The sequence below is a fragment of the Ursus americanus genome, chromosome 28, assembly GCF_024610735.1.
Source record: "Ursus americanus isolate L20-20 chromosome 28, mUrsAme1.1.p, whole genome shotgun sequence".
Classification (NCBI taxonomy): Eukaryota; Metazoa; Chordata; class Mammalia; order Carnivora; family Ursidae; genus Ursus; species Ursus americanus.
The window spans coordinates 27084457-27108931 of record NC_142154.1 but is presented as its reverse complement, the minus strand read 5'-3'; the positions used below and the strand labels follow the sequence as shown (position 1 = coordinate 27108931).

The 24475-nt window shown below is 38.7% G+C and overlaps 1 protein-coding gene across 8 annotated transcripts in view; it reads left to right on the top strand.

The window, feature by feature from the left end:
• Positions 1-24475, top strand: part of SCAPER (S-phase cyclin A associated protein in the ER) — a 514000-nt gene that overhangs the window by 351940 nt on the left and 137585 nt on the right. For all 8 annotated transcript variants that reach the window (XM_045795116.2, XM_045795115.2, XM_087856756.1 and 5 more), the window contains one exon: positions 3872-3987. In XM_045795116.2, the coding sequence (XP_045651072.2) occupies positions 3872-3987 (116 nt within the window). The remainder of the gene's footprint in view (positions 1-3871; positions 3988-24475) is intronic.

The window sequence follows — 24475 nt, the reverse complement described above, 5'->3', positions numbered from 1 at the left end:
GGACGCTTAGTTTGCTTCCACATCTTGGTTATTGTAAATAATGCTGCAGGGAACATAGGGGTACATATATCTTTTCAAATTAGTCTTTTGATTTGCTTCAGATAAATACTCAGAAGTGGAATTTCTGGATCATACGGTACTTGTATTTTTAATTTTTTGAGGAACCTACATAGTCTTCCGTAGTGGCTGCACCAATTTATAGTCCCACCAGAAGTGCACAGGGCTTCTCTTTTCTCCACATCCTCACCAGCACTAGTTTGTTTTCTTTTCTTTTCTCTTGTCTTATCTTTCGACAATACCATTCTAACAGGTGTGAGGTGATATCTCTGTGATTTTGATTTGCATTTCCCTGATGATTAATGATGTTAATTAAACATCTTTTCATGTACTTGTCAATCATCTGTATGTCTTTTAAAAAATGTATATTTACATCTGCCCATTTTTTAATCAGATTTTTTGTGTTTTTCGCTGTTGAGTTGTATGAGTTCTTTATATATTTTACCAGAAAGATGACTTGCAAATATTTCCTCCCATTCAGTAGATAGCCTTTTCATTTTGTCAATGGTTTCCTTTGCTGCCTAGAAGCTTTAGTGTGATATAGTCCCACTTATTTATTTTTGCTTTTTTGCTTTTGCATTTGGTATATAATCTATGGTACTATAAATCAAATCTGTGGTTGCTTCAAGGAGGGGGTTCGACTGTAAAAGTGGCATGGGGGAACTTTCTAAGGTGATGGAAGTGTTCAGGTCTTGATAAGCATTTCTCAAATTTATTTGAACGGTATGCTTAAGATCTGAGCCTTTCATCCATTTGTAAAGTGTGCCTCAATTTAAAAAACTTAGTAAACATAAGGTGTTCAGTCCCACTGCTTATCAGGGAAAGGCAAATAAAAACCTCGGTGAAATGCCATTATACACCATTAGAATGACTGAAGTTTAAAAACAATGATAAAATCAATTTTGGTGTGAATGTAGAATAACTGAAATTATCACTGCACTGCACTGTGTACACAGATTGTTCCAAATGCCTTAGAAAGCTGTTTGGCCATAGCGAATAAAATTGAACCTATGTGTACTCTGTGACCCAGGAATTCCACTCTTCAGCATAAATGCAGCACAACTGCATGTCATGTCTGCACAAATACATGTACTAAAATGTTTAAAGCAGTATCATCCAGGGTTTGGAAGTGGAAACAACGCAGATGTCAATTAGCAGTAAAACATGTAAATAAGCTGAGTAAGATAATAAGATAGTAGTCATCTTCAGCCTGTAATGTTAAAAGTGAAATTAATGTGGAAGGGAGGAAAAAAGACACTAGAATAAAGTAAATTTTTCCGATTTAAAAAAAATAAGTTGAGGTATATAATCTGACAAAGGAATAATATGTTCCAACAAGGAAAATGAATGAAATATTGGTATAGGCAGCAGTATGGATGAATTTAGAAACAAAAAATGAGCAAGAAAAGCTAGATTCTATGGAATACGTAAAGTTTGATTCCATTTTTATAGAATTGAGAAGAAGACAAAGGAAATCTGTGATTTTAAAAATCAGGATAGCTTTACATTTGGGAAAGAAGGAGAGAGAGTGAATGTGATGGGTATCAGGGATATTATGGGATGTTATAAAGCTTTATTTGTCGTTCTGGAGTTGTTACAGGGTGTGTTCAATTTGCTGTAACTCATCCAGCTACACAGTTATAATTAGTGCTGTTTTCTTTGTGTTATATGCTCATACAAAAAAAATTTTTTTTAAGATTTATTATTTGAGAGAGAGAGAGAGTGAGCGCTGGGAGGGGGCAGAGGAAGAGAGACAGAGAAATTCCAGCAGACTCCTCACTGGGCTTGGAACCCCACGTGGGATTCTATTTCAACACCCTGAGATCACGACCTAAGCCAAAACCAAGAGTCAGACACCTAACTGGCTGTGCTACCAAGAGGCCCTGAATACAAAATTCATTATTGGGGCGCTTGGGTGGCTCAGTCAGTTGAGCGTCTAACTCTTGATTTCAGCTAGGATCATGATCTCAGAGTCCTGAGATCGAGCCCTGCGTCAGCCTCCATGCTTAGCACGGAGTCTGCTTAACCCTCTCCCTCCCTGACGCCTCTCCTCCGGCATGTGCTCTTGCTTGCTCTCTCTCTCAAATAAATAAAATAAATAAAATATTCAAAATATATTATCATTTTCTAATCATATTGACATCCTAGCATACGAAGAAAGAGTGGTAACAGCATTATGGTTTCAAATTACTGAATACCCCTGGGTTTTTCAATTTTTTGGTTGTTAGTTTTATTGCAAAGAAACGTTTTTTCATTAATCACAAAAATTCTTAATTATCTATCCTAAAAGTATGAGTTCTTGTCTAGGATTCACAATAAGCCTATTACAGTCTCAAACCGTATTTTATTGTGCATGTAGTGAGTAATCGAATGACGGAGGTACTATGCTACCACAGTGCAGACGTGTACTAGAGCCAGTCAGGAATCAGTAGTCCACATCAAGGAGAGCATTGTGCTTAGAACATCAGAAGAATCTGGCAAACATGTTTGACAGAGCCTGTGTGTAACTCGTGTCTCTCCCCCATGCATCTTCCCCTGCCAAGAAATACTTCAGTAATTCAAAGATATTCCGAGGCTTCGTGAACTGTGGAGTACTATGAGAAGAAACATAAGGTGATGGTATAATAGGGGTTGTGTATTTGTGTGTATTGTGGCTGCCATAACAAAGTACCACAGACCGGGCAGCTTAAACAATAGATACGTATCCTCTCACAGTTCTAGAGGCTGGAACGCCAGGATCAAGCTGTTAGCGGGTTTGGTTTTTCCTAGGTCTCTCGCTCCTTAGTTTATAAATTGAGGGTTTCTCTCTGCCTCACACAGCCTTTCCTCTACGCACTTGCATCTCTGGTGTCTTTTCCTCCTCTTACAAGGACACCAGTCATTTGGATTATGGCCCCACACTAACAGCCTCATTTTAACTTGATCACCTCTTTAAAGACCTCCTCAAAACAGTAAATGCAGAGGTACTAGGGGTTGGACTTCAACCTAAGAATTTGGGTGCGGGAGACACAACGTAGCCCATCACAGGTGGCTAGCCTCCTTTTTTGCAAAAATGATGCAGTGATTCTGTGTATGCGTTAAAAACTAAATACCAAGGGAATGCAAAGAAGTCAGAGCCGTTCCTTTCACAAGGTTTGTAAACAATTCAGAAATTGTTTACAGAAAGAAATAATCATAGGTTGAGTTCTAAAATGGTAACTTAATATCCTCCCTAAAATAGCTGAAGTCGTAAACAAATACATGGAGATGGTTAGATATTAGATAATCTTCTATTACTGAAGAGAAAAGTAATAGGGCAGGAAATCTTTGTGGCAGTCCATTTGTCTTGTTAGGTGGAAAGTAACATTACAAAATGTCTTTAAAAGTATTGATTAAAATTCTGTATAAAAAGATTTTGTCCTCTTCGTGGAGTGCTCCATCCCTTCCCCTTTTCTTTTGCCTGCTTCAAAGCCTCAACTTTCCCAGAAAAGCCTGTGCTGACCCTTTCTCCAGTATGTAGCTGGTTCCCCATTACTCTTACAGAGCACTTTTCCTTTTTCTTTGAGGTACTTATCATAATTGAAACTATTTTACTTATGGTTATTTGATGGGTGTTGCTCTCATCCACTAAATTTTAAGCTTCATGGGGAACAGCGACTCTGTCTTTTGTGTTCACCCGTTTTGACCTACTGTTCCTAGCACTGCGTAAACATTCGATAAATATTTGTAGAATAATGGAACCAACAGAATGTTTGACACTGCAACTAAATATTTCATTTGGTGATAATTTTATGCCTGGGAAATTGGGCTAATTTCTTTTTGTGTTTCTGTCTAGAATGTAGCAGATCAGATTGCATTTCAAGTTGCTGGTGGACTAACAGCCCTTGAACACATTCTTCAAGTAGTAGTCCCAACCACAAATGTGAACACAGCTTCACGAATTCCTCCTAAGTAAGTATAATTTTTTAATCTGTCTTTCACGTTTCATTTGTGAGTCATTTCTGCCCTGTGGTTTCCATATGGGGGACCATAAGAAAATGGTATGTGTATTCAGACTTGAATAGCAAAAGCTTACACCCCCCATTAGGGAGAAAAACAGAGGTGCTCAACTTCACTTACAAAACTCAAATCGAGCCGAAAAAGCCTTAGAAAGGAAATCTCTTCGGTCTATGACCTTCTCTAATCCTATAACAAGGAGGATGGATGAACTCCTGGGCAGCTGTCACTGCTTACATAAATGGAACAGAACTGAGTAGTAGTAACAGAAAGGTAACTTTCTGTGTTGAGTACAAGAAGAGGTAAGTACATTAACAAAAGCCTGAGCTGTGAAATTTGAAAAAATCCCTAACTAACGGAAGAGCAGTCTGAAGCCAAGACTGCCATAGTCTAGAGTCCTGGCCAAATAGCTGGGAACTGAATTGCAGTTTGGTCTTTAACTCCAAATTGCTCTTTGTCATATGGATCCTGTGCAAGCTTTTGACCCAAGATCTGCTTTCCCCTTCTCTTAAGTCACTCTGTGATCCCTGGCCACCTGGGATACAATAGCAGACGGCCTTATTTCAGAAGCAGTGCATTCCGGAGTGGTAGCATGCACGATTTCTAGATACTTTGTGGAGACTCTTATTTACAGAGTTTAAATGAGAAGTTTTGGTAAAAGTTCACTTATATCACTGAGAAAACTTAAATATTTAGTTAGCCCAACATAAGTGAGTACTTGATTTGTCCATTGGATACTACAGAAAAGAAATTCCAAGAATATGTTATCTTTCCTCCTGAGGGACATATTAGTAAAATAAAAATAGCACTGGCTTTGGAGTCGGACGAACCTGGATTCTAGTTTTACCTCTATTGGTTACTATCTGGGAGAATTTGGACAAGTGCCTTATTCTTGTTGCATCAGTTTCCTTTAAGCAGGGGTAATCATATTCACCTCTACTGTGCTACTGTGGGGATCAAGTGAAATATATGTGTGAGAGTTCTTTGTAAACTTTAAAGTGTTATATAAATCTGAGGTGACAGTTTCTAAGTAATAGTCTTGCCTGCCTTAAGACAGTGTTGTCTCTTTGAAACGGGATATTTCTAAGTACAAACTGTTTGATACTGAAGTTAGTTTGGGTTCCTTTGCTCTGCTGACAAAGTAGAGATTAACAAAAGAAGGTATAGGTATCCTTTGAGTCAGGAGATCTCTCTGTGGAGCACGCTGTGCAGGTTTTCTAACCTGGGAGAGTTGGTATTCCTTATCAAAATGGACTTTATTGACAGTATGTTGTTTGGCATGTTGTCATCACTCAGTGTTTTTTTTAATTGACAGGGAGGGAGAGAGGAAGGAAGGAATGAAACACACAATAAATCTGAGATAAGAAAGGAAATGGCTTTTGATTCTTTGGGACAGTGCTTTGATAATTGTTGTTCATATTGTTCATCTTAAATGCACCTGTAGTTTCTTGTTTTGTCTTGTTCTGCTTTTTTTTGTTTGTTTTCTGGTAGGTTTCAATGTGCCTGACACTGAGTTCTCTGGCTGGTAACCCAAATTCAATACCTGTTTCGCAAAAGCTACTTTTGTCATTGTGGCAGAAAGCATGCTCTGGTACTTACCTGTGATCATCATTTAGGGAACAGAAGAGTTTTCCATAGTGCCTAAGAAGACCTAAGCAAGAATTAGCACACCAACATTGGCAAGAAGCCCTGGAATCCGGAGAGTCCAGACCAGCTGACCACAGTGCCAGGATCGAGAGTTTGTTTCTTCATCTCACTTTAGGCCAATAGATTTGTGTGTTCAGCCAGGCACTGCTTGCTAAGTGGGGCTCCACTCAGGGCAGTGGCCATCGAGCAGCAACTCTAAGATTCTCTTCTCCTGAGCACAGCTCAAGATCATGACTCTAAATTCACCTCACTTCTCAGAGCTAAAGGATTAAGGGTATGAGAGTATTATGCTGCTTACTCAGAAAGGGGCAAGAAACATGCCCCAGCTGTGTGAGAATTAGTGTAGACTCAGAGCACTCTGGTAGGCATGAGTCAGGCTTACCTCAGAAAGTGTTCTTTCTCATATTCCCTCCAGCTACTATTGTGCACAAACCCCTGCCCTGCTCTTCGGCCTTCCATAGTCCCTAGGGACTTCCTTTGCCCCTAACCTGCCCGAGCACCCCCCTTTCATCCCTGATGAGCTCCCATCCCTCAACTCCATGAGCCTTCTGTCACATTAGCTCATTTTGTCTTCAGCTTCCTGTGGCATTTCATGGCTCTTACCCAGGGAGGCTGGGTGTTTTGGGTTTTTTTTTTTTTTTACTACCCCACATTAATTTTTCTCAGTAACAAACAGCAGAGGTTTTGAGAAGTGTCAGCCACTATCTAGGAACGTTTACCACATGGATCATCTAGACCGTTACTGTGCGGCTCACCTGTGACTACAGACCTGGTGTTTCCTGCCCCTGCAGCCGTGAGCTCAGGGAGTGGAGAGACCAGCTCCCTGCTTCTCTTTTCTCACCAGCCTCTGCCTCTCTCTTTTCATTCTACATGGCACCTCAGCAGTTGCCCTATAATTGTTGCTAGGTAACTTCCTGGGAGTGAACATTTGCTTCCAGCAGATTTGTATTACCTTTTTCCCTCCTCACAGTCACTAGCAGCCATGTCTGTGGCCTACTACCAGAATGAGGGTTGGCAGAAATCATATTTGGAGCATGACTGCAACCTGAGAGAGCCATGATATCCCTTTTGAAAGCATGTTTATTCATTCCAAATGGCAAAGAGAGTGTTCAGAATTGCTTTCCCATGATTACTGAGGTTTTGTCCCGAAAGGCTTCTGTTCTCTTTTCTTGGTCCTTTGATACAGCATAGAGACTGGTGGAGTTCATCTTATAGTGGAAAAGAGAGATCCCTTTGCGTTCCAGAAGCAGATAAATGATCTAGGGCTTCCAACCATACTCACCAGGGGAAAAACTATTTTCTAGGGAGTTCCTTCTTAGAATCAGTTGTATGCATGTGGAACATGGAAATGGGATTGCCACATCTAGGAACCATTCAAAATAGACCCCGTCGATAGGGAACTTGGAGTCATAGAAAATGAGACGGCTTAAACTGTAAATATCCTTAGTAGCAGCCTGCTGTGTTACCCTTGTGGAATAGCCACTCTGGCGGTATACACAAAGTCACCTAAAGGAACGTTTTGCTAAATATCCAATATCTGCAGACCTAGTTTGCTGAGACGCCTCACCTCATGTGTTCTTTAGCTTACTTCTTATTCTGGTCTCTTGACTCACTTGGCGTTCTTTTTAGGGCTCATCAACTGTACATTTTGGGGTTTTTTTGTTTTGTTAGATTTGTTAAGTCTTTGCCTTTCTGTTCAACGTGCAACACAATCCGGACCCTGTTAATCCAGTTTTCACCATGAGTTTCCCCCCTTATTAACCTTTCATCTCTCTTCTTGGTTTGTCATATTCACTTCACATTTGTCGTCTCCTTATTTTTATGGGCGTTGTGAATACTGCCTGTTATGAGCATTGCACCCATGCCTTTTCTTAGCAGCTCTATCTTATGCCATGTGATGCTTCCCTCAGGGGCCATATCTGATTAAACCAAAAGTGAACATTTGACTCCCGCAGCCAATCTATAGACCAGCCAATAATATCGGACTTAAAACTCAGCCCAGAAAGTTAAACTGAGCCAGTTAGGTTTCTCTCTCAGGAATTTGCAGTTGGAAAGTTGTACAACTCCAACTCATTTTTTTCTAGTGTATTTGAATTTGAAAAATCGTGTAGAGTAACTTCTGGGATGGCCATTACAGGGCTCTGTTTAGCAGGGCCAACAAAGACCATTGGGGAAAAAAGGAGGAGAACAGAACTGCTTCAGGAGAGAGAAGGGAGATGGAAATGAGAGCGGGTCCAGTCTACAGAGCTGGCATTGTTCCTGCCCTCCTGAGGTCTAGTAGTTCATATTCTCCTGGATTCGTGCGAAGTTCCCTGGAACCTTACAACAAATGCCTCTTTCTACTTGAAATATTCTTAGTGAATTTCTGTCCCTTCAAACCGAAAGAGCCTAATACTTTTAAATAAAAATATTAAAGGTTTTTTAACCTAATTTATTTGAGAGAGAGAGAGAGAGAGAGAATGTGTGCTCCCAAGCATGGGGGGAGGGGCAGAGGGATAGTGAGAGAGAGAGAACCCTCCAGCAGATTCCCCACTGAGAGGGAAGCCTGACGCAGGGCTGGATCCCAGGACCCTGAGATCATGACCTGAGCCGAAATCAAGAGTCAGGCACCTATCTGACTGAACCACCTAGGTGCCCCTATATTAAAGATTTTTTAAACTCTAGATTGGCTTGAAAATACTTGTGACCTCCTTTGTTTTTCTAAATTCTTTCATATCAAGAAAGAATGAATGGCACAGTATAAAGTAGCATTAGCCCGTTCTACAAGCTCTCTAGGGTATAGTTCTTCATGAACATTAAATGTTTCTACGGGCTGGGACTGGCTGAACTTTTCTTTACCAAACCTAATTTGGAGAATCTGTATAGATAATAATGTGGATTAAACTTGCTCTCCCTGGTTACTAAGGCAGACACACTTAAGTAACATACACTAGAGTGTGGAGCTTATCTTCAGAATCAAAGATAAGACATATATTATGGGTTTTTTTTTTTTTTTGCTATTCCAGGATGCTATTTTATTTTTTTTATAATAATATTTTTTATTATATTATGTTAGTCACCATACAGTACATCCCTGGTTTTTGATGTAAAGTTCGATGATTCATTAGTTGCGTATAACACCCAGTGCACCATGCAATACGTGCCCTCCTTAGCCTATCCCATTACTCCACCCCCCTCCCCTCTGAGGCCCTCAGTTTGTTTTTCAGAGTCCATGGTATTGTTAAGAACAAATAATAGCACTACCCATATTTTTTGTAGCTCTCAAGTGTTAGCTTTCTTGGTGACCCTTGGGTCCCAGATTGGTTACCTCATCATTAACTTTATAATTAGGACTTAGTTTGAATCCCAGGAACATTGTCTTATATTTATAAACAACTGAAAAATGTATTTCTTTAGACCCTGCTCTCCCAGACTTGATCATAATAGGCCACAGTCCAACTTTTTGATAAAAATAAGTTTGTTCATGAGAAACTCAATCATTTCACCGGTTATTTTCTGAAATTAGAAATCAGTTGCTTGTTTAGACAATGAGGCTACGATGTTTAGAAGGTTAGAAGATTGCAAGAGCAGCTATCCCTCCCCCGCTCAAATCCTGGCAGCATGATGCAGCTCAGAACGTTAATCCTATGCTACAAGGTAAAGCTTCATTATATTTTTAAGAACTGAATAATATGCCTTCAACGGCACAGTTTCAATTGCTAGGAGAGAGACAGCATTTGTAAAAGACAACTGTCCTCTATTAAGTCATTTTATAGTATTTAATAAAAGGAATAAAAGCATTGGCTTATATCTTTTCAGGGCAACCTTTTTTGGGATTGCAGATTTGTTTCTCTCAGGGAAACCACGCAGTATCTCCATATTATTCAACATCTACCCCAGGGCATGGCACACCAAGGACCTGATGCAAGCTTCGGAGCATTGCATCGTCTCTTATTCCTCTCTCTCTCTCTCATCCAGTAAGAAATGCAAAACTCCATTCTGGAGGGGGTAGTTGTTTTACCAGAATTGCATCTGTAGATGCTGGATTCATGTTTTCTTAATAAAATTAGCAGTTTCGAATTTTTTTTTTTCATAGTCCAGTCTACATTAAGGCATTTGCTTTCTATGTAGAAAGCTCTCAAGTAATATTTTGTCAAACATTTTGGGTTACCTATCTATTTAAGAAAATCTTCGACTGGACTATCATTGTTAAATCACTCCTGGGACATTACTCACAACTTATCTGAGGCTCTGACTTGCTTGCCATTTTCTTTACACTATTACCTTCTCCTGAATTATTTTCACCAAGTCTAGCTGTTGATTCAAAGATCAGGTCAGTTGCCTTATTGAAGATCAAAATGCATATAAATAGTTCTCTACATTGGCTTCTGAGTTAAGGTAAATACAAATCTCTCATCTTTTCAAATTGATATATTCTTGCAAAGATGGTTGTACAGGTAATTTCTATTAAGTGAATCCAATTTTCTTATTAATTTCCTTCATAAAGTCAACAGTGAATTTCTGTGGGCAAAGTGTCAATACATTAAGCAATTGATGGAGAGTTGTAGCCAAGTCCTTTGGTGTTCTAGACAGTGTAACCCAGCGGTCTTGTTGGAAACATGCTACAGTACCTTCAGAATTATGAATTATGTAGCACTTTCCTAACTTTATAACTCTCTTCTCTTGTCACCTTCCGGGGATTGAATTCTTGAAAAACAGCTACATAGGATGAAGATTATATCATATTTTACAAGTACATACCACAGTCTAACACGTAATGTATCTTAGGCTGTAAACATATTCACCTTCCCACTTGGTGGGTTTTGGAACTCAAGCCGGAAATATCTGTATTGGAATTAGAGAAAAGGGAATATAATGCACTAATAGATCAAACTCAACTGGGATTTAGTGTCAGAGTATTCGGGTTCAAATGCCAGCTTTGCCAGTATTTGGTGTGAGACCTGTCTCTTAAGACCTTATTAGCTGTAGTATTTTTCATCTGAGAAATGGGGGAAAGATTCCTATCTCATAGGGTCATTGTGAAGATGAAATGCTAACATGTGTAAAGGGGCTTTGTGAATTGCCATGTTTTAGCATGGGACACCAGTGGCATTTGGGGCAGAATGCAGGATTGTCCTGCCCACTGCAAGGTGTGTCACATCCTTTGGCCCATTAAATGACATTAAACACCCATTAGATACCTGTGTTCCCAGTTGTTTTCAAAACCAAATATGTCATTACACATTTCTAGTTTTCACCTAGGGGATCAGTACAATCCTGATTGTGAACTATGTGCTGGGCAATAGAGTTGTGGAAATAAATAAAATATTGTCCATATCCTCGGGAGGCTCACTTGTTAGGGGGTGAGCTAAACAGGGAAAGATGTAATTTATAATTTAGTACAGTGTGCTAAGTAAAGCTGTAGAAGTATGCACTAAGTACAGAAATAGCTCAAAGATGGAGTAATTAACTGCCAGAGGAGGACACAGAGTCTTACCTGAAGGTTATAACATGTGAACTCAGTTTTAAAAAAGATTCAGAGTTTGCCAAATTAACAAACCCTCCTAAGTTAGCAGAGAGCACAGCATGTGCAAGATCATGGATGCCTGAAATAATAGGATGAGCTTAGGGAGCTGCAAACATTTGTTATTATTGGAACACAAATGTCCTAATATCATTAGAATAGTATCAAAAATATCAATATATGAGCAAATTGGGCAAATGGCGATTCAGGGAAAACTAAAAGGTATTTATTCCTTATTTATTTCACATTTGGGAGAGAAACTTTTGTATCAGTTTTATTCACTCATCTATTAATTGCTTCTACTCTCTTAATTTAAGCCCTGTTGCTCGTACTGTCAGCACAAAGAGGAATTCAGTCATTTAATACACCTTTATTGCCAGGTACTTGGCACTTTGTTTATTCTCATGTCTAGAAGGTGAGTGAGAAAGAGAGAACCTTTGCAAAGGAGTGCTCTGAACCCCTGCAGAACACTTAGCATTTTCAGAAATACCAGAGCAATAAAACTGTTTTATAAATATATTAGACTTATTTAACAGAGTCCTTGGCATGTCTTCACCAATTTTATCACTTATATACATGAAGAAACTGAGGCTTAAAAAGACAATGATTTATCATCAGTCATCAGATTGGCAGCTAGGACTGAGCATCCTCGTCTGGTATCCGTTTTTCTACATCTTATTACCTTATTGTTTTTGATATGTGAACATTTAACTTTCACTATTTTAATAAAAATAAAGTACCATTTCATTGATATCTTAGAAAAAATTAGTGTTGTTATTCCTGTGAGTTGCTGGAGGCTTTTTTGTTGTTGTTGTTATTGTTACTTGTTTGTTGTTTAGTTTTTGACTTTTGGTGGGGGAGATATTGTTTGATTGGTTTCAGATTTTTAGTTTAGGATTTTTTGGTAGTGGTTTATTGATGTAGGTACAGGAAATGTTTGTGGAATCATTTTTCCCACCTAAGTGTCAAAGAGGGACAAGAAGAACTGATCTAACAGAAATTAGGAAAAAGAAACCAAAACCACTGAAAACGATTTGTATGTATAAGGGAAAATGCTCAGGGAAGATCTAGCAATGAAGTCAAACAAAGAAATAGAACATTTCATTGTTATCTTCAGTACCCTTTGCAGGACTTAAATCGGTGGCACACATGGAGTAAATGTCTCACAGTGTTTGCTTGCAATCAGTAACTGAGACAGATATTATGGAGTTGGAGACCACGTGCCAGCTTGTGTGTCCACTACATGGGAAACATTGATAAGGTGGTATTTGCCAGGGTGGGTGAAATCTGGGAGACAGCCCATTGTTAATAAACAATTCCTTATTTCTAAGCAGGATTCTCTTAATATAATTCTAAATATCTATTTTTAGATCAAGGTTTACTAGAAGTAAATAATCTTCCCTAAGACAATAAAAGTAAAAAATCATTTTGCAAGCTAATTAGCCATAGTGATTGATAAATACTCTTCTCCATTTGACATATTGAGACATTTTGTTTGTGTCTCAAAAGGCTGCACAGAGATGGTTACAGTTGACAGCTGTTGTACCACTAATAAGATTAAAGTAAAGAAATTAGTTTTGTCGACTTTAATCTGCTATTTAACACTGCAAACCACCTGGGGTCTTCTCCAGGGCCCGCATGTTTAATTGTGAATTTAAAATTACATAACCAGATCCTACTTACAAACATTTTGAAGACCGGCTAATGGTAACTGTCTTGTTACTGAGCAAGACAGAGTTAGCCCTAGACTTTAGAGTTAATGTTTTAATTTGATGTTCACCCTACATTTGTAAATGTATTATTCTAATCTTTGAAACATAACACCTTCTCAGTGGGAGGTTAATTTTAGGAAATGAAGGAAGTTTAATTAGGTTGGTACTTAAGATATATATGATTTTCCCATCTAAAATTAGAGTATGTCTCTGTGGAATAGTTAAATTTGCCAATTCTAATGGTACCAAATTGACCAATTAAAAAAAGAAACCCTTGAGATAGCACATCTAGTTGAAGACTTCTTACTCCTTGCTCTGGGCATCATTGTAATTAGGAAAATAGTTTATTTTAAAAACTAATTTTGGTGTTATCAAAATGTTATGCTGTAGAATGTGACATGCAGTGCAGTAATCCTTTGTGATTATGACATTGAGTTTTACTGCAAACTGAAGTATAGAGTACATATAATTTATATCCCCCCAGTGAAGATCATTCGGTCAAGCAGCATTATTAGCATCCCTCGAAGACCCCCCATCTTGAACGGAGATTTGTTGTTCCTGAATGTTCGCTCCCTCACTAGCCCTGCCCACCCCAAGTGTTCTGGCATCAGATAGACGGAGCAAGAGCAAGAAAGGTAGTGTGGGTTTAAACTAGTCTTCACAGTGCCAGATTTCCGCCTCATCCACAGCTCATGCGATCCAAATGTCCCATTATCTGCTGCAAAATAAAGGCCTTCCCAAATTCTGTCACAAGTTCACCTTTTCTGTGGTCACAAGAATGTCAAAATTGGATAATCCACAGGTCCACTGGGCATCACATAGGGAGTGGAGTTCAATTTGCTTGCCTGCTGCCTCTAGGATCAGCACCTTGAAGAAGTTGGTGGGCACCACCCCATGGTTCTTGCTGATTACCTGGTACTACTTCACATACACCTTCCATCAGCTTCCGTCCTGCAGGTGGACCCAGACACACATGACCTTTTAGGGCTCCTAGGGTCTGGTTGGACGCAAGGCCGCCATCTTCAGGAAGCCTTCCCTGACTTGACCTGACCTCCAGCTTGTGGCCATCTGCAGTACTGCCCCTCAGCATGAAGCTTCTGGGCCTTTTGTGGCTTCCCCAGGAGGCTAGAAGTTCCCTCCAGGGTAGAGACTGACTTTTACCATTTCCCTCATGCCCATCACTGGGTCAGGCAGAGTGGATCGTGGCAATAAATACTACTGAAAGAAAAAAAAATTATGCGGGAGAGTATCTTAGGAAATGACTATAGTGTAGCTGATAATCTGATAGTGTAGCTAATACAACCTCATTGGAGGTGAGGAATGCATATGGTATATGCCAAAATATGTTTTAATTGTTTTTAGTAATTATAATTAGTGGTGATACTATTAATTTTGGTTTTCTGAAACTGTTGTGTGTTGTAGCATAAAGCAAGTGAGTACTTAACGGATATTCTAATTCTGTCATCCTTGATGGCTTTGAGGGCCAAGATTCCCAGTGTCAAAGAAAAGATAGAGAGCTGTTATGTAGAAGAGTTTAAAGGGGAAAAAATCCCTTACTTCTGAATTTGAATCTGAAATATCACTATGCATTCATAAGATATTTTATCTTTAAGTAGGTGGCATGATTCCTACTTCTACTCATTCTAATGACTGTTTGAAAAATACAGTCGTGGAAAGTGTAGGTAATTAATGTATTAATATATCCCATAGGTGTATATTCTTAATATTCTGGCTGAAACAAGGAAGACAGGTGTCCCTTCATTAGACATCTCTGTGCTCAGCCAACTTGGTACTGCACACTGTGATGGCTCCAAAGGGGAGGAATCAGGCAAGGACCTTATCCAGAAGAAGGATGCCTGGGTGGCTCAGTCCGTTAAGTGTCTGCCTTCAACTCGGGTCGTGATCCCAGGGTCCTGGGATCAAGCCCTACATCGATCTCCCTGCTCGGCGGGGAGACTGCTTCTCCCTCTTCTCCCCGCTTGTGCTCTCTCACTGTCTGTCTGTCTGTCTCTCTCTCTCTCCAATAAATAAATAAATAAATAAATAAATAAATAAATAAATAAATAAACAAAAATCTTGTTTTAAAAAAGACCTTATCCAGAAGTAACTTAGAGTAATCATGTAATGGAATAGAATTCGCAGTGGTTCGACAAGGTGTCTCAGTTTTCAGCCTCAAGAAGTGGCACGGGCAGCTCTCAAGGTGGGCCACTCATGCCAGGCCAGGCCTAGATCACAGACTTCATTCTGTGGGCAGCCACTCACTTGGTGAGTCCAGTTAAGGCATTAGAATGCTAACTGCAGCTGGATCTCCCTAGTTTCAGATAACTATTTTTTTATAATAATTTTTTATTATGTTAGTCACCATACAGTACATCCCTAGTTTCTGATGTAAAGTTCCATGATTCATTACTTGCGTATAACACCCAGTGCACCATGCAATACATGCCCTCCTTACTACCCATCACCAGTCCATCCCATTCCCCCACCCCCCTCCCCTCTGTAGCCCTCAGTTTGTTTCCCAGAGTCCACAGTCTCTCATGCTTCATTCCCCCTTCTGTTTACTGCCCCCCTTTCTTCTTCCCTTTTTTCTCCTACCGATCTTCCTACTTCTTTTGTTCTATAAATGAGTGAAACCATATGATGATTGCCTTTCTCTGCTTGACTTATTTCACTTAGCATTAGCTCCTCCAGTGCCGTCCATGTTGCAGCAAATGTTGAGAAATCGTTCTTTTTGGTGGCTGAATAATATTCCATTGTATATATGGACCACATCTTCTTAATCCAGTCATCTGTTGAAGGGCATCTCGGCTTTTTAATACTATCGAAAGAAATTATTTTAGGGGCTCTGGTGACTCAGTCAGTTAAGCATCTTGACTCTTGGTTTCAGTTCAGGTCGTGATATCAGGGTCATGAGATCAAGCCCTGCATCAGGCAAATTCTATGCCATTTGCTAACCATCCTCTATGTTTTGTGAGGATCTGTCACATTTCCACACTTACCCACATCAGGTTGAAAATTCCAAGTTTCTCTTTGCAGCTGTATTGATGGGACTCCGGTACTTGCTGTGCCTACTTGGCACAGAATTTTGCTCTGCAGGAACATAGAGTCATTCACTCTCCCCTGTGTATATAACTACATATCATTTATTAAATGCGTAATGCAAACCAAGGGAATTTGGTAAGTTATACTATGTATTGGGGCTCTGGTTTTAAAATGCCCATGGCAGTTGTTTTTAAATGTCTGCTGTCTTGACACAGGTGTAAGACAGTGGATTTTGGTGAACAGTATTTTCTGAAAAGTCTTAAGAACTGCAAACCGCATAAGGATATAAAGTAAACTATGTACTTCCTAAGTTATATTATCAAATCCTCTTAGGCTACAACCACCTGGGGCTTTTCTGTTTATTTCATAATGTATAAGTACTAATCTTAATGTCTGAGTTGTACTATACTTGTTTTCTACTACTTTCCTTTTTGTATATAAATATGTTACTTATTGCCAAAATACCCAGTTTTGTGATTAATTTTCTGTCCTCTGTTTCTCAGAGGCAACATTTTCAGTGAGAAGACTTACTGACATAAGATTCATTCATGTAGTCATGATCATTTGGGACACAAAGCCCTTATCTCAGCCCAGCCACAGTGTACTTTTGACAGAATGGACAGTAAGATTTTAATGTCTTCTCAGAAGATACTTTTAAAATCTGGGGCTTTCTGTTTGATGTTAGAAAAATGCTTCTAGTCATCTGAGTTTTAAATTACAGGGAAAGCTCGTTGAGCAGACCACCCAGGCTGGGTTCAAAGAAGTGATCTTTCTAAGACAGGTGCTTTTCAAATAGAGGTTGTCTTTCAAACAAGTTTTACTGAGTGGACAAGTTTTTCCTGACCCTGAGATTTTTGGTACCCCCCTTTTTTCCCAGCAGAAAGTAGTTTCTTTGTGGAAGTTTCTTGGGGGAGTTTTGTGAGCAAAAGATTATATAGATGCACATTCCACACTTTACCAGTAAGTGCATTTTCTTTAAAATACAAAGAGCATTAGGACAAAATCTTATACCTTGTGTTTTTATGGGTATGTTTATGGATGCTTTATGATATCCTACAAATGATTGTAGACAAGTTGTATTTATTGAATAAGACAGAAAAATAGAAATTAAAAATCAAGGGTATAAAAATTATAGATCAAAACAAAAAGGAAAAATAGGATACAATTATAAAGCTATAAGGTTCCATACGGCATTCTAAATGTAACAGTCTTATTTTCAAGTCTTTAGGGATCTACAATTTTATATTTTAATCCTATTATAAAGCTACAGTACACAAAACCATGTAATATTGCACAGTGCTTGATGAAATTATCAATTACAGTAGGAAACCAGGGAATATATCCTGTATTTAGTTATGATAAAGATACAATTTCAAGCCAGTAGAGAAAAGGTGAATTTCTCAATAACCTATTAAAGGATGGGGTTGGTAAATTTAGGCTTCTGGCTCCCACTACATGCCAAAATAAATTCCAAATGATTTGACAGTGAGTTATAAAGCCATAAAATTACTACACATGGTGATAATTCAAGAAAAAATAAATACAAAGGGCTGGATACAAATGTATCCAGCTACCCCATCTCATAGTGAGGAAGAACTTTTTAAACAATCAAGAGAAGGGAAGAAAAAAACCACAAAGAAAAAATTGTTGAAGTACATAAAATTGTTTCACTTCAGTACATAAAAAAATACTGTAAAAATTATGAGAAAAATGAAAGGCGGTGGATAAACTGGAAAAAATACTAATATGTGTTAACTCTTTACTATATTAATGAGAGAACCCTTCTAAATCATTAAGAAAAAGATAAAAACCTCCAATAAAAAATTTTTAGAGGACAAGAATAATTGACAAAAAGATGAGTATGGATGGCAACTTCATTTTGAAAAAAAATCCAGTAAATTCCTCCCCTATATCTTTTCCCACACTCAATTTTATATCATGGATTTAAGTGTGAAATCTAAGGAAGTACCAAAAGTAAGTTGAAGAGAATATTTTTAAAATCTTGAAGTGGAAAGTCCTTCTAAGTCTGACACAAAACTCAGATGCACTAAAGGAAAGTCTGACAGATTTTATCCAATAAAAATGAAAATATTCTTTATGATAAAATTAAGTTTAGATAACAAATTGGAATATTTATTTTCAAGATACAGTGATCAAAGGTTAACATCTTTATTATTGACAAAGATACTTATAAATCAGTAAGAAAAAGACAAATCCCCCCAATAGAAAAATGGGTAGAAGGTACCCAATGATAATTCAAGAAATTATAAATATACATGGCCAATATAAGCACATGTAAAGGTCTTTAATCACACTAGTAATAAAAGAAATGCAATCTTCAAAAATACTATTTTTAGCTGTCAAATTGGTAAAGATTTTTTTAATGAGATTATCCAGTTTTGGGAAAAGCATGGAGAAACTTTTTCTGGGAGTATAAATCAGTTTAAAATATTTTTTTCCCCGCAGGGCAATTTGAATTTGGCAGTTGTCTATCAGAAATCTTAAAAATGTTCATATCCTTTTACCCAAATTGTCGTTACTGGAAATTTATCCCAAGGAACCAGAATGATATTTTTGGTACAACTGTTACGAGCACAAAATATGCCATTGAGCACATCCTATGTTTGCTGAGTTCCCATGCATATAAGGTAGCCCTCCCACTGTAGAACCTGAGAATTGCTTCCCAGTTTTCATTATGTCTAGGCTATAGGCATGAGACCTAAGCTTCACAACCAGGTACACCTATTCCAGGCTTCTACTCTGAAGCTGATAAAGAAGTAAGGAGATCCCAGAGTCTGTTCTTTTGACAATTGGAGAAAGATGCATCTGGCGTCCAAAGTCACAGTGTAAGTTCAAGCTGTGGCATATGGTGCCTGCTGGTTTTATCATCAGATCTATTTAGTAATGTGTGATTTGGGTATTGGTCCTGGCTGTGTAACTTCTGTGCCTGTGTTTTCTAAATCTTACAATATACACAATAGCCTATCAATTAATTTCCTTTCTGTTTAAGTCAACCAGAGCTTTCTCCCTGTGGCTTGTAACTAAAAGACTATTAAATCAAAACTATTTATAACATTGAAAGTTGAACACAAAAATGGTAAGGGATTGATTGGGGGGGGGAAATGTTATATTCTTAGTATAACACTTTTCATCCTTTTAAAATCATGCGGTATTTGTCAGTGTAAGTATTGTAATCAGAAAAGGAATTTAATGCTTACAAAATTGTTGGAAGCTATTGTAGACCTCTGGGTTGACTCCAGAACAATACCAAATGTATACCAAACATATCCACTGGGGGCTCTGCTCCCTCTGAGGCCAACACAAGTTGGGAAGGAAATAACTTAATGCTATACGCAATTGTCTCTCACACCCAGGAAACCACAGAACGGGTACAGATCAGAGATTAGGAAATCAAATAAAGTAGCGCAATCTCACTGCTGCTTGACCCCCAGAAGCTGGAAAATGAAACCTAGAATGCTTCTGCAGGAAAGCCTCATATTTCCAAATCTTGTTTAATACCAACCAGAGCCAAGAGCCACAGGAAGATGACCTTGACTCAGTTCAACCTCCAAATTTTGTATAATATGTGTACAGGGGGAAAAAAAACTCTTCGGTGTGAATAGATTATGCCTGGAAGGATATGAAGCTAGTAACCATGGTGATTTCTAAGGTGGGAAACTAGGTGGCTGAGGGACATAAGAAAGTGGGAGATGATTTTCACCATATACCTTTTTTGTGTCTGTTGTACTATGGTTGTCATTCCTAATCAAAAAGTTACAAAGGTACATTGGAATTACCTCAAAGCTCAGTAGTTTTTACTACACTTAGTGGGAACACACCCTCAGGTCTCTGAAGAACCCTTCAAGGCTTTTTGAGAGGAGGGAACAGAGCAGGGCCTGGGTTCCCCACTTCTGCTTCAGTCAGAGCAATTCTGGTTTTCTCAGTTCTGTGGTTTAACCATCTAAGATTTTGTAGGATTTTTTTTTAGTTTATTTTTAGTTAAGTAATCTCTACACCCAATGTGGGGCTTGAAATCATGACCCTAAGATCAAGAGTCTCATGCACCTCTGACTGAGCCAGCCAGGCACCTCAAGATTTTGTAAGCTTTTCTTTTTAATGTTTTTTTATTATATTATGTTAGTCACCATACAGTACATCCCTGGGCTCTGATGTAAAGTTTGATGATTCATTAGTTGCATATAACACCCAGTGCACCATGCAATACGTGCCGTCCTTAGTACCCATCACCAGTCTATCCCATTCCCCCACCTCCTCCCCTCTGAAGCCCTCAGTTTGTTTCTCAGAGTCCATAGTCTCTCATGCTTCATTCCCCTTTCTGATTACCCCCCTTTCTTTATCTCTTTCTTCCCCTACCGATCATCCTAGATCTTATGTTCCATAGATTAGAGAAATCATAATTGTCTTTCTCTGCTTGACTTATTTCACTTAGCATTATCTCCTCCAGTGCCGTCCATGTTGCAGCACATGTTGAGACCTCGTTCTTTCTGATAGCTGAGTAATATTCCATTGTATATATGGACCACAACTTCTTAATCCAGTCATCTGTTGAAGGGCATCTCGGTTCCTTCCACGATTTAGCTATTGTGCACAATGCTGCTATGAACATTGGGGTGCATATGGTCCTTCACTACGTCTGTATCTTTGGGGTAGATGCCCAGTAGTGCAATTGCTGGGTCATAGGGTAGCTCAATTTTTAACTTTTTAAGGGACCTCCACACTGTTTTCCAGAGTGGCTGTACCAACTTGCATTCCCACCAACAATGTAGGAGGGATCCCCTTTCTCCACATCCTCTCCAGCAATTGTTGTTTCTTGCCTTGTCAATTTTTGACATTCTGTCTGGCATAAGGTGGTATCTTAGTGTGGTTTTGATTTGAATTTCCCTGATGGCTAATGATTTTGAACATTTTTTCATGTGTCTGTTAGCCATTTGTATGTCATCATTGGAAAAGTGTCTGTTCATATCTTCTGCCCATTTTATGATTTGTTTATTTGTTTCTCGCTTATTGAGTTTGAGAAGTTCTTTGATGATCTTGGATACCAGTCTTTTATCTGTAGCATCATTTGCAAATATATTCTCCCATTCCGTGGGCTGCCTCTTAGTTTTTTTGACCGTTTCCTTGGCTGTGCAGAAGCTTTTTATCTTGATGAAGTCCCACAACTTCATTTTATCTTTTGTTTCTCTTGCCTTTGGAGATGTGTCATGAAAAAGGTTGCTTTGGCCGATGTGGTAGAGGGTGCTGCCTATGTTCTCCTCTAGGATTTTGATGGATTCCTGTCTCACATATGAGGTCTTTCACGCATTTGGAGTTTATCTTTGTGTATGGTGTGAGAGAGTGGTCAAGTTTCATTCTTTTGCATGTAGCTGTCCAATTTGCCCAGCACCATTTATTGAAGAGACTTTTTTCTACTGGATGTTTTTTCCTGCTTTATCAAAGATTAGTTGCCCAAAGAGCCGAGGGTCCATTTCTGTGTTCTCTCTTCTGTTCCATTGGTCTATGTGTCTGTTTTTGTGCCGGTGCCATGCTGTCTTTGTGATCACAGCTTTGTAGTACAGCTCGAAATCCGGCATTGTGATGCCCCCAGCTTTGTTTTTCCTTTTCAACAGTTCCTTGGTGATTCGGGGCCTTTTCTGGTTCCATACAAATTTAAGGACTATTTGTTCCAGTTCTTTCAAAAAATGTCCTCGGTATTTTGATCGGGATAGCATTGAAAGTATAGATTGCTCTGGGTAGCATGGACATTTTAACTATGTTAATTCTTCCGATCCATGAGCATGGAATATTTTTCCATCTTTTTGTGTCTTCTTCAATGTCTTTCAAGAGTGATTTATATTTTCTAGAATATAGAATATAGATCCTTTACGTCTCTGGTTAAGTTAATTCCAAGGTAACGTATGGTTTTTGGTGCTATTGTAAATGGGATGGATTCCCTAATTTCTCTTTCTTCAGTCTCATTATTCGTGTATAGAAATGCAACTGATTTCTGAGCATTGATTTTGTATCCCGCCACATTACTGAACTGCTCTATAACTTCTAATAGTTTGGGAGTGGATTCTTTTGGGTTTTCCATATAGAGTATCATGTCATCTCCGAAGGGAAACAGTTTGATTTCTTCTTTGCTGATCTGGATACCTTTTATCCCTTTTTGTTGTCTGATTGCTGTTGCGAGGACTTCTAGTAGTATGTTGAATAATAGTGGCGAGAGTGGGCATCCTTGTCGTGTTCCTGATCTTAAGGGAAAAGCTTCCAGCTTTTCCCCTTGAGAATGATATTTGCTGTAGGCTTTTCATAGATGATTTTTATGAGATTGAGGAATGTACCCTCTATCCCTACACTCTGAAGGGTTTTACTCAGGAAAGGATGCTGTATTTTGTCAAACGCTTTTTCTGCATCTATTGAGAGAATCATATGATTTTTGAATTTTTCCTTCCAGATAAAATCTATGACACTGATTGATTTGTGAATGTTGAACCACGCTTGCATCCCAGGGATGAATCCCACTTGGTCATGATGGATAATCCTTTTAATGTACTGTTGGATTCTATTAGCCAGGATCTTGTTGAGGATTTTGGCGTCCATATTCATTAGGGAAATCAGTCTGTAAATCTCCTTTTCGATGGGGTCTTTGCGTGGTTTGGGGATCAAGCTAATATTGGCCTCATAGAATGTGTTTGGTAGTTTTCCTTCTGTTTCTGTTTTTTGAAATAGCTTTAGGAGAATAGGTGTTATTTCTTCTTTCAATGTTTGGTAGAATTCCCCAGGAAAATCGTCTGGGCCTGGAGTTTTGTTTTTTGGAATGTTATTTATCACTGTTTCAATCCCTTCATAATTAATTGGCCTGTTTGAAAAATCAATTTCTTCCTGTTTCAGTCTTGGTAGTTTATAGGTTTCCAGGAAGTCCTCCATCTCTTCCAGATTGCTTAATTTATTGGCATAAAGCTGTTGATAAAAGTTTCTAATAATCCTTCCAATTTCATTGGTGTTGGTTGTGACCTCTCCTTTTTCATTCATAATTTTCTTAATTTGGGTCCTTTCTCTATTATTTGGATAAGTCTTGCCAGTGGTCTGTCAATTTTATTGATTCTCTCAAAGAACCGGCTTCTAGTTCTGTTGATCTGCTCTATTGTAGTCCTGGTTTCTAATTCATTGATTTCTGCTCTAATCTTGGTCAACTGCTTCCTCGTGCATAGATTAGGCCTGGCGTTCTGTTGCTGTTCCAACTTCTTGAGGTGAGAATATAAAAACTGCATTTAAAATTTTTCTATTCTTTTGAGTGAGGTGAGGATGGCTATGTATTTCCCCCATAGGACTGCCTTTGCAGTATCCCATAGGTTTTGGACCATTGTGTTTTCATTCTCGTTGGTCTCCATAAATTGTTTAAATTGATTTTTGATTTCCTGGTTTATCAAATCATTCCTGAGCAGGATGGTTCTTAGTTGCCAAGTGTTTGAGTTTCTTCCAAATTTTTCCTTGTGGTTGAGTTCCAATTTCAGAGCGTTGTGGTCTGAGAATATGCAGGGAATAATTTCAGTCTTTTGGTATCAGTTGAGACCTGTTTTGTGACCCAGAACATGGTCTATTCTTGAGAATGTTCCATGGACATTAGAATAGAATGAGTATTCTTTGGTTCTGGGGTGTAGTGTTCTATATATATCTATGCGTCCAACTCGTCGAGTATGCCATTCAAAGCTCTTGTTTCTATGTTGGTTTTCTGCTCCAGTGCTCTGTCTATTGCTGATAGTGGAGTGTTGAGGTCCCCTACTATTAACGTATTTTTATCTGTATGTCTCTTTATTCTGGTTAAGAGTTGGCTTGTGTATCTTGCTGCTCCCCTGTTGGGGGCATAGATATTTATAATTGTCATATCCACTTGTTGGATAAATCCTTTAAGAATAATATAGTGCCCTTCTGTGTCTCTAACTATAGTCTTTAGTTTAAAATCCAATCTGTCTGATATGAGAATTGCTACCCCAGCTTTTTTTTAAGGTCCATTGACGTGAACGATGGCATTCCATCCCTTTACTTTCAGTCTGAATGTATCTTTAGGTTCAAAATGAGTCTCTTGTAGATAGCAAATGGATGGGTTATGTCTTTTTATCCAATCTGCAACCCTGTGGCATTTATGGGAGCATTTAGACCATTTACATTGAGACTGATTATTGAGAGATATGATTTTAATGATGCCATGTTGCCAGTAAAGTCTTTGTTTCTATAGACTGTGACTTTCTGTTCTGTATCACTCTTGGGGCCTTTTTACTTTTATAGAACCCCCCTTAATATCTCCTGTAGGGCTGGTTTCGTGGTTACGAAATTGGTCAATGAGTGGCGATTCTGGAAGGTCTTCATCTCTCAATCAGTTCTGAATGACAGCCTTGCTGGATAGAGGATCCTTGGCTGCATGTTTTTCTCTGAAAGAGCTTTAAAAATGCCTCCCCAACCCTTTTTCTTTGCAGGTCTGTGTAGACAGGTCTGACGTAATACTGATACCTTTGCCTTGGTACGTGAGAAATTTCTTTGC